This window comes from Leuciscus leuciscus (assembly GCF_965113295.1).
Source record: "Leuciscus leuciscus genome assembly, chromosome: 19".
Classification (NCBI taxonomy): domain Eukaryota; kingdom Metazoa; phylum Chordata; class Actinopteri; order Cypriniformes; family Leuciscidae; genus Leuciscus; species Leuciscus leuciscus.
Genome location: NC_138743.1, coordinates 36,813,483 through 36,828,482, shown reverse-complemented (window position 1 = coordinate 36,828,482; position 15,000 = coordinate 36,813,483). Strand labels below are relative to the sequence as shown.

Below are 15,000 nucleotides of genomic sequence, written 5' to 3'. Positions count from 1 at the left end.
TACATGTAACATGTGTAATAAGGACACGGTCAAATTAAGTGTTACCCATTTTTTTTGTAATGTAAGTACATAGTAGTTAAAAACTCAATCTAAAGTGGGCCCAAACTTCTACTGTTCCTCCATGGAGGCTGAAGTGGATTGAGAAGCTCGTTCTGCTGCTGTGAGGAAACCAGAGACATTACTCAAGGCCCCGCCCCCCCTCGTGTCAAAGCGCGTCAATCAAAGTGTACAATATCGAGGAGAAAATTAAGCGGAGCGAGCTATCCTTCTGGTCATGAAGAGAGAGAGAGAGAGAGAGAGAGAGAGAGAGAGAGAGAGAGAGAGAGAGAGAGAGAGAGAGAGAGAGAGAGAGAGAGAGCACCATAAGAGTGAATCAGCTCAGGTAGACTTGTGATCTCTCCTCTCCAACAACTTTGATGTCAGCAGAGAATAGTAAAGTTAAGTAGATGTGCATCTCTCTCGGGTCTGTCGGTCTGTCTGTCTGTCTAACCCCGCTGGCCAGTGCATCTTTTGGTCTGTCTGTGTCTTGCTTACAACACCGGCCACTTTCAGGGCAGTGTTCTGTGACTTTGTGCCTGACAAAAAAAGTGAGAGTGAAATGCAACTATTTATTATGTTTGATAAACGACAAAGGTCGACGGTGTTTATTTATAAACTGCAGCTCGGAAAAGATAACCGCGTCGCGCGTTAACATGCGTTCATATGCGCGTGCACGAAATGAAACGCGCACTTTCCAGCAGAAACACCAGTGGGACCAGTACAGTATGGGCGTGATGGCACTCCTCATTATAGACGCACATACTTTTAAAACAAGACAATGATTATCTAAAGTCTCCAAGTCAGTTTAGTTACAACTCTGCAATAAAGCAAGATGGAAAGCAATTGTATTGACATTGATTTATAGGCTATATATTGCATTTAAAATGTTGATTGGCTGGACATACTGGTCAATGTGTAACTAAATAATCAGACTCAAATAATAACTAAAAAAGTAATTAAAAAAAGTATGAAGTATTGCTTTTATCATTTAAAACACAGTGACATGCCATGACAAGCCATTTTAGCTTTTATTCATTCACCGGATGCATTTTTGATATCAATAATTAAATTTGTACTATTTAAAATGTGAATTCTTGATATTAAGAATGTACTTTTTCTAGTAACAATGTCTATTTCTGATATCAGGAATTACATTTTCATTAGTACTAGTTAAAGTAGGGAGGATTGTAGTGGGAGCACTGGGATGTCAGGTGTGACTGTGTGGCAAGGGCAAATGGTTCACATGGCTCAGGGGTCAGAGGTCACGTAGGACGGCCCCTTAACAGAATTTTGCTTAGGGCCCCAGGGAGGTCAGGATCAGCTCTGGGGGGAGAGAGATGAAAACAGTTATTTTAATAAACTTTGCCTACCTTTACTCCTCTGGTACTATGTACACATAACCTTGTTTATCAAAGCGACTGTTTGAAGCGCTCGTCTATGTTTTTTTCTCTTTCATTTTTGCAATACCTGCAGCCTCAAGCGGCTCACTGATTCACTTTGTTGTTTGGCGTGTATTCTTACATTTTCCTTCCTCTCCTCCCTCCACGTCTCGACTCTCTCTCTCTCTCTCTCTCTCTCTCTCTGCTTTCGTTAGCATTTCTCCAGACGCAGTGAGCAGACGGACCGTCCCGTCAACATCTCCACACCTGAACGCATTGGGTTCAGTGTATTCAGTTGTTCATGTTGACACACACATGCACACATACGTCTAGGGCTGCGTCCCAAAACGTATGCAGTGGCTTGTTGGCTTTGAAGGCAGCATGTGCGCACAAAGCCAGGTTCCTCACGACACTGATTTCAGACTTCTGAGGCAGTGTAACGGTTTAGACTAAACAGAGAGCTTTAGTGAAAGCGAATATGTAACCCTCATCCTTCCCTCGCACTTTGTAACATATCTTTCCCTCGCGGGTTATAATGACCCGAAGCCCTAAAATTATACTTACATTTTTGTTGTTGTCCAGAAAGCTTATTTTATTTCATTTTGCTATTATTTTTTCTATTTTTAATGCAATTATTTTTGTATTTTTTTATTTCAGCTCAAAATATCTTACATTGTGTGTCTTTGCCGACCTCTTGTGGAAAAATAATAATAATATAACATGATATTTCATGCCACTAGATGGCCTTATAGCTCTATATGGAGCAAATGAGCTGTTCCGCTGGGTCCTAAAACTATTTCTCTTCAGTGTGCATTCAGATACACATCTAGACATTATATATATATATATAAATGTGGTAAAGTTTTAGCATTTTTTAGGTTTTTCTATGTGTACTGAAGCATTCCTCGCATTCAATTCATTCCTAAGGGGGGTCTTTTATTAAATCTTAAATTTTTTATTTTTTCTATTTTTTACCGAACTGTCACCGAATGGAAAGCACAGGATTGTGGAAAATGAATGGCAGCGAAGGATACATCTATGCTGCCTTCAAAAATCGATCAGATGAAGGTTTCTCAAGAGAAAGGAAGTGAAACTAACATTGGGCCTTGATGCCGTCCTGCCTTGAAATGTGTCCTCCCAAGGCATTTTTAAAGGGATACTTCAGGATTTAGCATTAAAGCTGCCGTCGGCAACATTTTTTTGATCATATTCAGTGTAATCGACACTATAATCCGACAGAACAACATAAATAAGGTGGTTTTAGAAAAAAACCCGAGCTTCTAACTCCACCTGGAGCGTGTTATTTGTTTTGCAAAAATCCAGCGCTCCCGCTTCATCAGGTCCAATCAGCGCAGGGGGGTGTGATATCTGACTGTCAATCACAGGTCGTGCACACGCCACAGATCCCCCTCACTCGCGCACGTTAATATCACATGCACACGCCAACGCCTGAAGTTCGCCTGGAGATTGCATGAAGCGTGATGGCGGAGAGAAAATCTACTAACAAGCTTCCAATTCCTCGGTTATTGCTATCTATGGATAGATTAGCCAGGGCAGCCTACCTCCGAGTCCATGGTGTTGATAGATGCTGAAGAGACGGACGCGTTCACAGAAAATCAGGTACACACGCACAGTGACGCACTGACGAGCACGACCTCGATGGGAGGGTGCTCGCTGGTAGTGGGGAGGGGCATGAGAGTTGTAAACATTCAAAATTTTGGCTAATCGACCCAATCTGCCAGACTTGCCGACGGCAGCTTTAAGCTTTGTATTAGTAGAAAACCTGTAGTGTTTTCGAATTACCGTGCTTTCGTCCCTCATGTCCCCCTGAGACGAGAGATTTATGTATTTTTTGCCTGGAAAAAATCCTCCGTCATTTTGCGTCATCGGAGGATTTTTTGGCCAGAGGCTAAAGACTACAGCCAGTAGGAGGGGCATCACCGCATGTTTACAACTCGCCCATAGAGGGATCTCACTCACAGAATGTACACATAGGGCCCTATTTTAACGATCTGAAACGCAAGTGTCAAGCGCAAAGCGCAAGTAACTTTGTGGGCGGGTCTCGGCGCTGTTGCTATTTTCCCGGCGGGATAAATGCCTCTTGCGCCAGGCGCAAATCTAAAATGGGTTGGTCTGAAGTAGCTTCATTACTCATAGGTGTGGTTTGGGCGTAACATGAAATAAACCAATCAGAGCGTCATCTCACATTCCCTTTAAGAGCAGACGCGCTTTTTCCATAGCGCATTGCTATTGTAACGGCGGATTTGCCAGGCGCGCGCAAGGAGCGGTTCACAGCCAAGGAGAGCAACGCTCTCGTCACGGCCGTAAAAGAGAGAAGTTACATTGAAATGGAGAAACACACCCAAATTAACTTCGGTTAAACAGGCGTATGATAATTTGGGTAAATGTGTAAGCTAGATGTATACTTTTATAATAAATTGTCTATCTATCTATCTATCTATCTATCTATCTATCTATCTATCTATCTATCTATCTATCTATCTATCTATCTATCTATCTATCTATCGTAATAATGTATGATTTGCAAAAATGAAAACTGCTGCTTCTGTGTAGATGAGAGAATCAAAGTGCGCGTTGTGCACACGCTACATTGATTATGGCCAAGCATGCACCCTTAAAATAGCATATGAATAACATGCGCAACGCGCCACTGACTTTAAACTATTTTTTCCTGGTTAGTGGCGCAATTGTTTTCTAAACCATCAAAATAGCATGAAGGAACGTTTGCGCCGGAAACACGCTTCCTTTTTTGCGCTGAACCGCCCAGGGAGCGCTAGTTCATTCCCTAGTTTAGCGACGTGCTTCTGTGGAGGGAAAAGCGCGCTTTGCGCGGGTGCAAAATAGGAATGATACATGTGTCGCTGTACAAAGTCAATTGCGCTGGGTGCAAGATAGGGCCCATAGTGTCAGCCGTCTTTCTTTGGAAGCTAAGCTAGCAGGCTCTTGTTCTGTGGAGAAAGCTGAGTAGTAGGGGTTACCATCCTCTTTTTCCCGGACATGTCCGGCCGTCGAGATCGTCCAAAATATCCGGGATTCGGCTTTTGCTTTCTGCAGTCGCCATTCATTTTTTACATGCACACCTTTTGTTTCAATCTAACTGAATTCATTCCGATTGGTGAATCTGAATGTAGTGTTTACATGAACGCTAAACAAGTGATCGGTTGATGTGCGTTTTAACATTGCTAAGAAGATTCCCGCTCCTCCGTGAGAGATACGAGATCGGTGCGTCTCAGTAACGCCTCGCTCCGTTCTCCTGTGCCCCTCAGCCTCGTCCTGCTCGCCACAGTACACATAATGAATGGCGACTGTAGAACGCAAAAGCCGAATCCTGGACATTTTGGACGATCTCGAAATCCCAGGCAGACTTGTCACGTAGACTCACTAGTAGCCTAGTCTTGTTGTTTAACTGCGCTCTCTTACCGGTAGGCGTGGCTTGGGAGTGGCCTCCTAGGGCAGCGAAGCAAGTGCATTCTGGGAGTTGTTGTTTTTCATCCACATAATCCAAAAATACATTTCGACTACATAAATGACCCATTTTAAATACACATTCATCTTTCCAGAGGTGAAGTATCCCTTTAAGCTTGGGGACGCAGCCTATCTGCACTCACGACACGAGTGATCACAATTCAGTATGAAATCAATCACAAATCAGTGCACATTATATGATGAACGAGCATTCAAACAATGTAAGTAAATGAAAGATTTTCAAACCTTAATAACTTTGATATTATAGTTACTAGCCCAAACCATTTACAGACTGATGAGTAACAATGACTCAGTGATATAATTTCCCTTTTAGTTCGAGTCAACCAATGGTGTGAGTTTGTGGCAGGGCTTTTTGTTGGTTTGACCAATGGAAGAGTGTTCATAAAGTCATTATTTTTTTGCAATGCTGAATGAAGCGTTTAAAAAATATATAAAATATCTAAAATAAATAAATCGAAACTATCGAGAGTTTAAATGCAGTAGTCTGTACAGTTTTGATAACTTCTGCCAGATCTAGCCCTCTCTGCGAAACCCCGCCCCCAAATGATTGACATGCTGAAATACTTTGTGATTGGCTGACACAAGTGCTTGTTTTGAGAGCGCAGTGCTCAGGTGGTCACAGAGTGGTTTCTCATACCTTTCCCAGTCAGGTAGTAGTGGTATTAAACAAAAAGCTGTTCCAGCAGCAGCACCTGAAGTTGTTTGTCGGCGAGAAGAGGGAGAATGAGGTGAGCGCGCACAGTGATGATGATGATGATGATGATGTCAGTGTCCGTCAGTAGGGGGCGCGCGCTTCTCCACTCGTAAAGGGCCACCGCGCTGGTGACGTCACGCACTCACTCTCGCCACTCGCAGCGCAACAGAGTATCGGAGCGAGCGCGAGACACGGAGAGAGAGAGAGAGAGAGAGAGAGAGAGAAAGAGAGTGTGTGTGAGAGAGAGAGAGAGCATGGGGCGCGCGGATCGGCTGGAATAAGAAACAATTCCCAACACTTTTAAAAACTTTCTCAACTCGGCCGACAGATATGGATACCATCATTTTCAGCATGGTAGTCCTGCACACTGCGTTTGGAGGCGCAGGAGCCCAGTACACACCCGGTAAGTGCCTAAACGTTCACCTTTAACGATCCCTGGAGCGGAACGACCAAAAGTTTATGCGGTTGTTGCTTTGAATGCGTTCGCACCTTTATGTGTGGCTCGAGCACTCGGTTAGTTCGTTTATGTGTCCAGGTGGCTCTTTGGACGGGACATGTGTGTGTGTAGAGATGATTTGTGCTGGTTTTGTGCTAGAGAACAGGGAGAACACAGGTATTTCAGTTGCGGAGTGAAAGTGCTTCACCGAGCTCCACTAACCCTGCTCAACTGCCCGCCTGGAATTTCTGTCGTCACTGGGAGCAGATTTTAATGAGAATTCTCTTTCTTTACAACACAACAGAAAACAGAATCGCTCAAATAGAATCTTTCTAATAGCCTACAGTCGTTCTAATAGAATCGTTCTAATGACCCGACAAATGCTTCGGAGTTGTACGGATTTAAAACTCCCGAGTCGTCTCGTAGGAAAACATTATTTTAAGTCCTGCATGTTTAGGCTACACAATATGCAACATCTTAGAAAATCAAAAATCCTCTTAAGATGTTGCGTTCATTAGTATCCTTCAGGATTGGCTTCCAATGATACATTCTCACACGAGGATTTTTCAGAACTATATAGGAAAACCCCGATCATGTGTTGGATCAAACCCCTGATTCACTTGAGTTTGTTCAAATTTTGAAAGATGTTTCTTTACAGGAGTTTGTTTTCTTTACAGTATCAGTTTTCTTCTAAAATATATTTTTAAATTATAATTATTGTAGGTTTTAGCTGGAGCACAAATGTGACCTCAGAGCATCACAGTGTATCAGGGGCAAACTGGCACATTTCTTATAATTTTGGCAGATGTTTAGTTGAAATTATTAGTTTCTTTCACAGATATGAGGATAAAACAGAGCTGTTACCAACTGAGAGAAATGCATGAGGTTTGATAGTGTTGTTTTTACGTCCCCAAATGTGTCATTATAAATTGTTCCGAATGGACTCACATTATCAAATATTAAATGATCACTTTTTATAATTCTTGAAACATTGTTATTATTAGTATTGTTGGTCACTTTGTAAATAATCACCGATAATTTATTGTAAAATATCCTAGGGGGTCAGAAGTTTTTTTTTTTTTTTTTATCGACTGAAATCATAAAAGTTTTGCCTGTACTCATTTACACACATCTAACGCTTTCTAATCTTGCGATTGCTCACATCTGTAACCCGTATCACAGCTCCGTCTGTGGGGGGATACAGCTGTCTATGTAATTGCTGATTAATTAATCAGTGAGTCTTACCCTCGGATTAATTCTATTAGAATAATCAAAAACAACGGATGACAAATGGCAAATTACGTGAGGCTGGGATTGATTAGTGACTGGTGTAATTATGCCAGCGTGTTATGGAAATGAAGAAGGGGGATCAGCGCTCGCTTTGAACGAGCCAGCTAATCCCTGATATATCGCTCTTTTTCTCTTTCCCTGGACGCAGCTCAAATGGGACATGCGGAGAAAGGTGAGTCGTAAATCCATGCCATCATCATCATCATCATCATAAACATCTGTCCTGGGCATCTGTGTCTGAACGATTGACCCAATGACCTCGTCCCGATGTGCCGCTCCGTCAGCCAAACGAGCGCGACCCTGAGCCACAGTCATGCACTTGATCAGACAAACATATCGACACACAATTCAGCTTTGTTTACCCCTCAAATGCACACTTAACAGGGAACCAATGACTTCCCAGAATCCCCACGCGATCAGCTTTCAGAGTAAAAGTGCTGGACTTGTGTTTGTAATAAGCCACGTCTTGATTCTTACTCAGAGTAAATTTCATTGCGGGCTGTCATAGAAACATGATTATAGAGAAGGACAAAGAGAAAGCTTTCTTCTGCATTTCTTCAGAGCACTCGGAGCCGTTGGCATGCTGACTTTGAAATGGTTTTAAAGGAAAGCCTTGCAAACGGCGCTCAGACACAATAGCAAATTATGCACATTTCTTACACGTTTGCTGCAGACTCCGATTACAGCCGCACACTTGCATGTGTGTGTGTGTGTGTGTGTGTGTGGGGGGGGGGGGGGGGGGGTTATGCTTTTACAGCCGAGAGAAAGCAAGGTCTTCGATGTGACTTTAACAAGGCATTTGTGCGTGGAGTCGTGAAAGGCTAACTCGTGATTTGAATATAATGCTTTGCTTTTCGGGTCGTTATTTTGGCCCATGTGCCATCGGTGTGTACGTAATGATCGAGATGGGATGTAAAGTGATGTTTAGTGAGTCTGAGGAGGAATAGAAGAATACGAGCGTGTGTTTTGTCTTCCACACCGAAGGTTTTGGCCCTGGAGAACTGAGATGCGGTGTATTCAGCGGAAATGAGTCTGATGCTCTGAGAGTCTGTCGGTGGAGAACAGCACTTGACTGGCTGTCAACAATATTTGGGTCTTGCTTTTTTTTTGGACATCCTTTGTAAGGTCAAAAAGAAAGAAAACTTGCAGAGACATCTCTTCTCCTCTCTGATGATGAGGGCGGGGCAACCTGTCAATCACACGAGATCCACCAATAGCAAACCACAACCTTCCAATCAATTCCCCACAGACACTCGATATACGACACAATAAAGAAGAAAAGATCAGCACAACTTACAATTCATGTTAACTTTAAAATGTGTGGAACAATGGGAATGTGCACCAATGAATCATATTTCCAGTAAGAGTAATATCATGTCAAATTTGCATGATCTCACATTGACTTTAAAGGCAACAAAATTGGGCAATTATAGGTAAGACTTTATTTTACAGTGTCATTGTTACACGTTAAATGTAGTTACTGTAGTAATAACTATAAATTATGCATAATTACATGCAATTAACCCTAAACCAAACACTCATCTTAACCCTAACCCTATAGTTCGTACATGTAGTTAATTATTATTACTTAGTACTTAAATGTATAATTACACCGTTACAAAGACACCTTAACATAAAGGGTTACACTTTATTTTAAGGTGTCATTGTTACAGTGTAATTATATATTTAAGTACTGAGTAATATCAAGCAACTACATGTACTTTCTATAGGGTTAGGGTAGGATTATGATTTGATTGAGGGTTAGTTGCATGTAATTATGCATAATTTACTGTTATTACTATGTAACGTATGTAAAAACACTGTAAAATAAAGTGTTACCAAATAAAGTGTTACCCTTTATTTTAAGGTGTCTTTGTAACGGTGTAATTATATATTTAAGTACTGAGTAATATTAACATGTACGTACTATAGGGTTAGGACTAGGGTTTGGTTTATGGTTAGTTGCATCTAATTATGCATAATTTATAGTTATTACTACATGACACATAACAATGACACTGTAAATAAATAAAGTGTTCCAGAGAAAGTTGAGGTAATTTTGCTCTGATGAATCCCGCAGAAGACCAGAGAGATGTGGTGTTCCTCGTCTGCAGGATCTGATCTGAGGTCACCGAGGGCCTCGTGTCTGTGTTAAATCACAGCTTCGTCCGCGAGTTGCTTATCACAGCAGCTGCGAGAGAGAGAGAGAGAGAGAGAGAGAGAGAGAGCCGTGCTTATTTTGCAGACTCGCTACAAAATCTATTTACAGCAGACAGGTATTGTCTTCGGACAGCGCTTTTTCTCCTCGCTGAAGTTTCTCAGATTATGCGCACAGAATCAATACCTGACAAGTGCGTGGAGCGCTTTAGTGTTTCATCTGATGCAGCTGTATGGATTTTTAATCCAGTCCTGCGTAACGTCGTCTCGGCTGATGCTGAGGTTTTGTCAGCGTGCTTATGGAGTCGATGCTCAGTGAATCTGAATGAATGAAGTTATTCTCATTAGAAACAGTGCGGACCCGTCAGCGGGGAATGTGTTGAGGACATTTCTTCACCTTACGTGTCCTTAAGGTCATTCACATGACGTGTGTGTCGACACACACTCCCTCAAGCACTGGAATCCAGTCTTCACATTATAAATGACTTCTTCATTTCAAGATTATTGGCCAATTTGAATGATGTATCATTGCTTGAAAATTGTATGTAGATATGACACAACATCAAAAGCACATTTAATATTCATCATATTATACACACTAGATATTACATGCAAATTAATAAACAGTCACATTTCCATTCTGTGATTCTGTATGCAACACTTTTCGGTTACACTTTATTTTAAGGTGTCCTTGTTACAGTGTAATTATATATTTAGCTACTATAGTAATATTAAATGTACTTTCCATATATGGTTAGTTGCGTGTGATCATGCATAGTGGTGTACGATATATATCGTCTAGGATAATATAGTGATTGTTGTTTTAACGATGTGCGATCTGACATTATCGAGTATTATTTTTATTTATTGATTAAATGTTAGAATTTGACACAAAATATGATACATACATTTAATAGCTAAAAAAAAATGCCTTTATAAAGTAAAAACTGGCCGAAAGTGGTAAAAATCTATTTAAACTTTTTTTTTTTTTTATGCAGATTTTTTACATACATAATACAAACAATACAAAAATAAACAAACACAAACAGCCAGCAATCACACATAATATAAAAAGGAAAAAGTATACATATACGTGTCCATTCACTGAGCAGATGCCCTAAAACGTCCACAGATTAAGTCAAGGAAGCCTGGACCTGAGGGGAGTGAGGGTCTCAGTAAGGATAAAAAATAAATAGAATAAAAAATAAAAATATAAAAATGAAAAATTAGGTCCCAGTTTGTGGGCTCTTCTTCCTGATGTACTCTATGAAAGGGCCCCAGATCTTCTTGAATTTATCTCGAGAGTTAGACATAGAAAACCGTATTTCTTCAAGGTATAAACAGGAAACCATATCATTAAGCCACCACTTGAAACAAGGAGGGGAAGCTGATTTCCACTCCTTTAGGATAACTCGTTTTGCGATGATCATACCAAACATGAGGGCTTGTTGTAAAGCAGAAGGAAGAGCCAAAGAATCGTTGGAGCAGCCCAATATCGCTAAGAGACAGTCAGGAGCTAGTTGTCTATTATAAACAGCACTGTACAAACTGAAAATGTCAACCCAGAATCTTGTGAGCTTAGAGCAGGACCAGAGAAGATGCCCAAGAGTTCCCTCAGCTGATTTGCATTTATCACAAGTTGGGGAAACAGCAGGAAAAAATTTATTCAGTCTAGTCTTGGAATAGTGCAACCTATGAACTACTTTAAACTGGATAAGCTAAAGTCGAGCATTAATAGAGCATGATTTTATCCTGTTTAAACCTATCGCCCATAACTCATCAGATATAACTTCGCCAGTGTCCTTGATCCACGCCTCTTTAATATGGAGAGATGGGGTTGCCACAACGAAGAGATTAACAAACCGAGAGACCAAATGTTTGGAGGTGGGAGGGGTGGTCATTATATCAAAAAAGTCATGTTGCATGGGGGTCGCATTTAGAAGAGAAGAAGTATACTTGACAAAATTCCTAATTTGTTGATAACGAAAAAATTGATTAGTAGAGAGTTTAAATTTAGCCTGGAGTTGGGCAAAAGAAGCAAAGTAATTATCAATGTAGAGATCTCTGATAGTAGTTATACCTTTATTTGACCATTGCATAAAAACAGCATCCATCATACCAGGCTTGAAACAGGGGTTCTGACATATGGGGGCATGAATTTACTTTTCTGGGAGGTTCAGAATTACCTTAAATCTATTTAAACTTAATGGAAAAGATGATTTCTGTCACTGCTGTGAACTGAGCATCACACAGAATATGAAGAATATCAGAAACGGTCCACATTAGTCCTTAACCTGCCAAGACACAACAAACACACTCAGCAAAATATCGTCTAATTATCATATTCGAGAAAATCCCAGAAAATATTGAGTTTTTTTTTTTTGTGCTGAGCAATCCCGATTAATCACATCCAAAATAAAAGTTTGTGTTTACATAATAATATATATGTGTGCACTGTGTAAAATTATTTTGTATAATACACACATGTATGTATATATTTAAGAAATATTTGCATACACTGTATATATATATTTATATATAATTTATATTATATATAGGCTAAATATAAATATTTTATATAAAATATACATTTTCTATTTTCTATACATTTAAAAAAATATATATATATACATGCCTTTGTGTGTATTTATATATACAAAATAATTATACACAGTACACACACATATATTATATAAAAAAAAAATATTTTGGATGCGATTAATTGTTGCCCAGCACTAATCATTTTTTTGTCAATATCGCACACCTCTAATCATGCATAATTTACGATATTACTATAGTAGCCACATATAACATGTGTAACAAGGACACTGGAGGTCAAAGTGCTTCATGATGTTTGTGTTTGCGTTGAAGCTCGGGTCACGTGACACACAGGAGGACGAGCGCGGCTGTTTTGAAGGAATCTGTGTGCTGTGATTAGTGTGATTTGGTGAGGCTGGAGGTCAGTGAACATCTGCTGACACGTTCCCCTCAGAGAAGCGCAGGGCTTTTCCACAGAGACGCTGTTGCCTGCGGAGGACGAGCACTTTGTGGATTACCACAGTAATGGGCAGCAGGGCCTGTAAGCTCCTTTAGAGAGGCTCGAATCACAGCCAAAGGAGGGAAAGTCGGATTGAGGATTTGGTCATTCGATTGTTTTTGTTTTATGTTGTCTCTGCCCTCGGGCTTCGAAGAGCGGCGTGTTGTGATTTGTGACTGTCCTGATATCCATAAAGATTATGATGATGGTGCTGGTGATTATCGAATTAAGCCCACAGCGCCGATCATAAGCTCTCTTTAAAGGAAAACATCCTCTCAGCGTCGTGTCGTCACCCGGAGGAGAATCGTGATGCTCTTTCAGATCAGCTTCGCTCATCAAGGAGCCGGTTTGTCCCAGGTGTTTCTCTGGAAAATTCCTAGCGGACACAAATCCCAATCATTGATTTTAAAACCGAATTTGATGACAAAGTGTTGGAGATCTGAGACTTTCAATCGCAGATTCTGATGTGAAGTCTGAGGACAGTTTTTGTGATGTGGTTGAGATCTCAAACTGAAGACTACTGGGTGTTTCGCTCGGGAGAATACTTTGAGGAGTGGGAGACTTAAGGGAACATGTCCGTTTAATCTCATCGCTTTATAGTGGAAACTAGATTAGAAAGAGATCTCATTTGGGATGTTCTCTTTATGTCTGTAAATCTGAGCACAGTGTGAGACGTTGTTGAGATTTGAAGCTTTAAAGTTGACATGAGACTCTTTTGTTCAGGAGGAACATCCGAGAAGAATTTAATCTCATTTGCGTTTTGTCTTTCCTCGGGCGACTCTCACAGCGTTTCCTCCTGTGAACGCTCTCGGCTCAACCTCGCCGTTGTTAAAATCACTCCGCAGCCTTAATTTTGCACAAAATGGTTGTCATGTCCTCTGACTCCCCGGCGTCAGGACGGCAGATAGGTGTGTTAATCGTGACGGACAGCTCACATGCTGAGACAGGAGCGCGGATGACAGATCTGAGATGAGGGCGAGCGAGTGCGAATGAGACTGGAAATGAGAAGGAGAGAGAGAGAGAGAGACCGTATGCCTCGCCGTGATTCCTCTGTCAGGAGTCAGGCTGTCTTATATCTGTGTCAACACCATGACGTTTTGGAGATATCAAGTTTGAACACGTCCAGGAGTGTGTGTGTGTGTGTGTGTGATTTACCTGTCTTTCATTCTTCTCTCCTTTGAGATGCACACATGTGAAATCCTCTCAGACTTGGGCTGAATTAAGGAGTCGTGTCTGCGCGTCACGGCTCAAACTGGCCTACTTCTGATGTCTGACTCGCACTAATATAACATCTGTAATGACACTATATTGAAAAACATCAGAAGCAGGTTCTTCCTCAACTATTGCAGTGCTCTTTCATCACTGTAACCTTGCTGGAATAATAATAATAGTAGTTATTATTCATTAACAAAAACCCATTAGGTATATAAGAGCATTTTAGTCATTTATCTAGACGTTTTTTATTTTATTTTTTGGTGTATGTGCGTGCATTGATGTTGTATTCTGTTTAATATAATTGAAAACTAAAGATTAAAATAACAAATAATAAAAATGTTGATGCATATTGATGGAGTGGGTACTTTACTGAAATATTAATAAGCAGTGAAAATATTAATTTTACATTATGACAAAACACTTAAGGCTTACATTTTTAAGAATTACATTCAGTTTGACATTAGAAGGACAGATATATATGCTCAAAAACATGCCGAAATTAATTTTCATTTTGAAATGAACAACATGAACTGAGTTCAACTCAGTGTAAGTATGAGTTGCATTTAAAAAAAAATCAATTAATAGATAGAGGCACAAATGAGTGTCATGTCATTGAGCATTAGTATAGCTGTAGTAATAATAATGTCAGTTTAACGTTTCTGAGTCCACGAAGCCCTCTTTGTAAGGTTTGAGTGAAGGTCTTTGTGTGGTTGAGTTGCTGTAAACTGAAGTGCCCAGCCCTATCCTTCAGGCAAACAAACAGAAAAGCATTGCATCTGTTCCTAAGTGTTTTCAGCCTACTTTACTGCATAAGGTCAAATGTTTTGGGGAACAGCTGTGCTAGCCTGAGGGAGAGCCGGCGGGAAGCGTCGGCACAGGTGGGCCTCAGGGGGCGGGGCTCGGCGCTGTCAATCATCTCTGCCTCTGTAGGGGGTGGACCTTATATACAGGATATTTATATAGTCACTGTCGGGTGGAAACCGGTGGGGGGAAAAAAGTATTTTTTTAAAATAATTAACGCTGTGTTGTCAAAGTTGATATTGTGGCTTTAGACAATACAAAAAATGTCAGACACAACATTTTATGATTAACATGTTACAAAAATCAAGCTGAAATGGAGTTACGTGTTGTTTGACCAGTGAACGTCAAATGTGTGTTTTGTCCTTCATCATTCAGAACGGCTTCATCTGACGCAGTAAGAGCATCGCATTACGTTTTCATCAACTTACAGGTTATGAAGTTTAGT

General features: G+C 40.6%; 1 protein-coding gene across 8 annotated transcripts in view; it reads left to right on the top strand.

The window, feature by feature from the left end:
* Positions 1 to 5,774: 5,774 nt before the first annotated feature.
* ptprk (protein tyrosine phosphatase receptor type K) overlaps positions 5,775 to 15,000 on the top strand; it is a 201,479-nt gene continuing 192,253 nt past the window's right edge. For 2 of the 8 annotated variants that reach the window (XM_082147819.1, XM_082147818.1), the window contains exons 1-2: positions 5,775 to 6,022; positions 7,494 to 7,517. In XM_082147819.1, coding sequence (XP_082003945.1) covers positions 5,950 to 6,022; positions 7,494 to 7,517 — 97 coding nt within the window. In that variant the 5' untranslated portion in view covers positions 5,775 to 5,949. The remainder of the gene's footprint in view (positions 6,023 to 7,493; positions 7,518 to 15,000) is intronic. The other 6 variants (XM_082147823.1, XM_082147822.1, XM_082147825.1 and 3 more) reach the window with 3 other exon arrangements.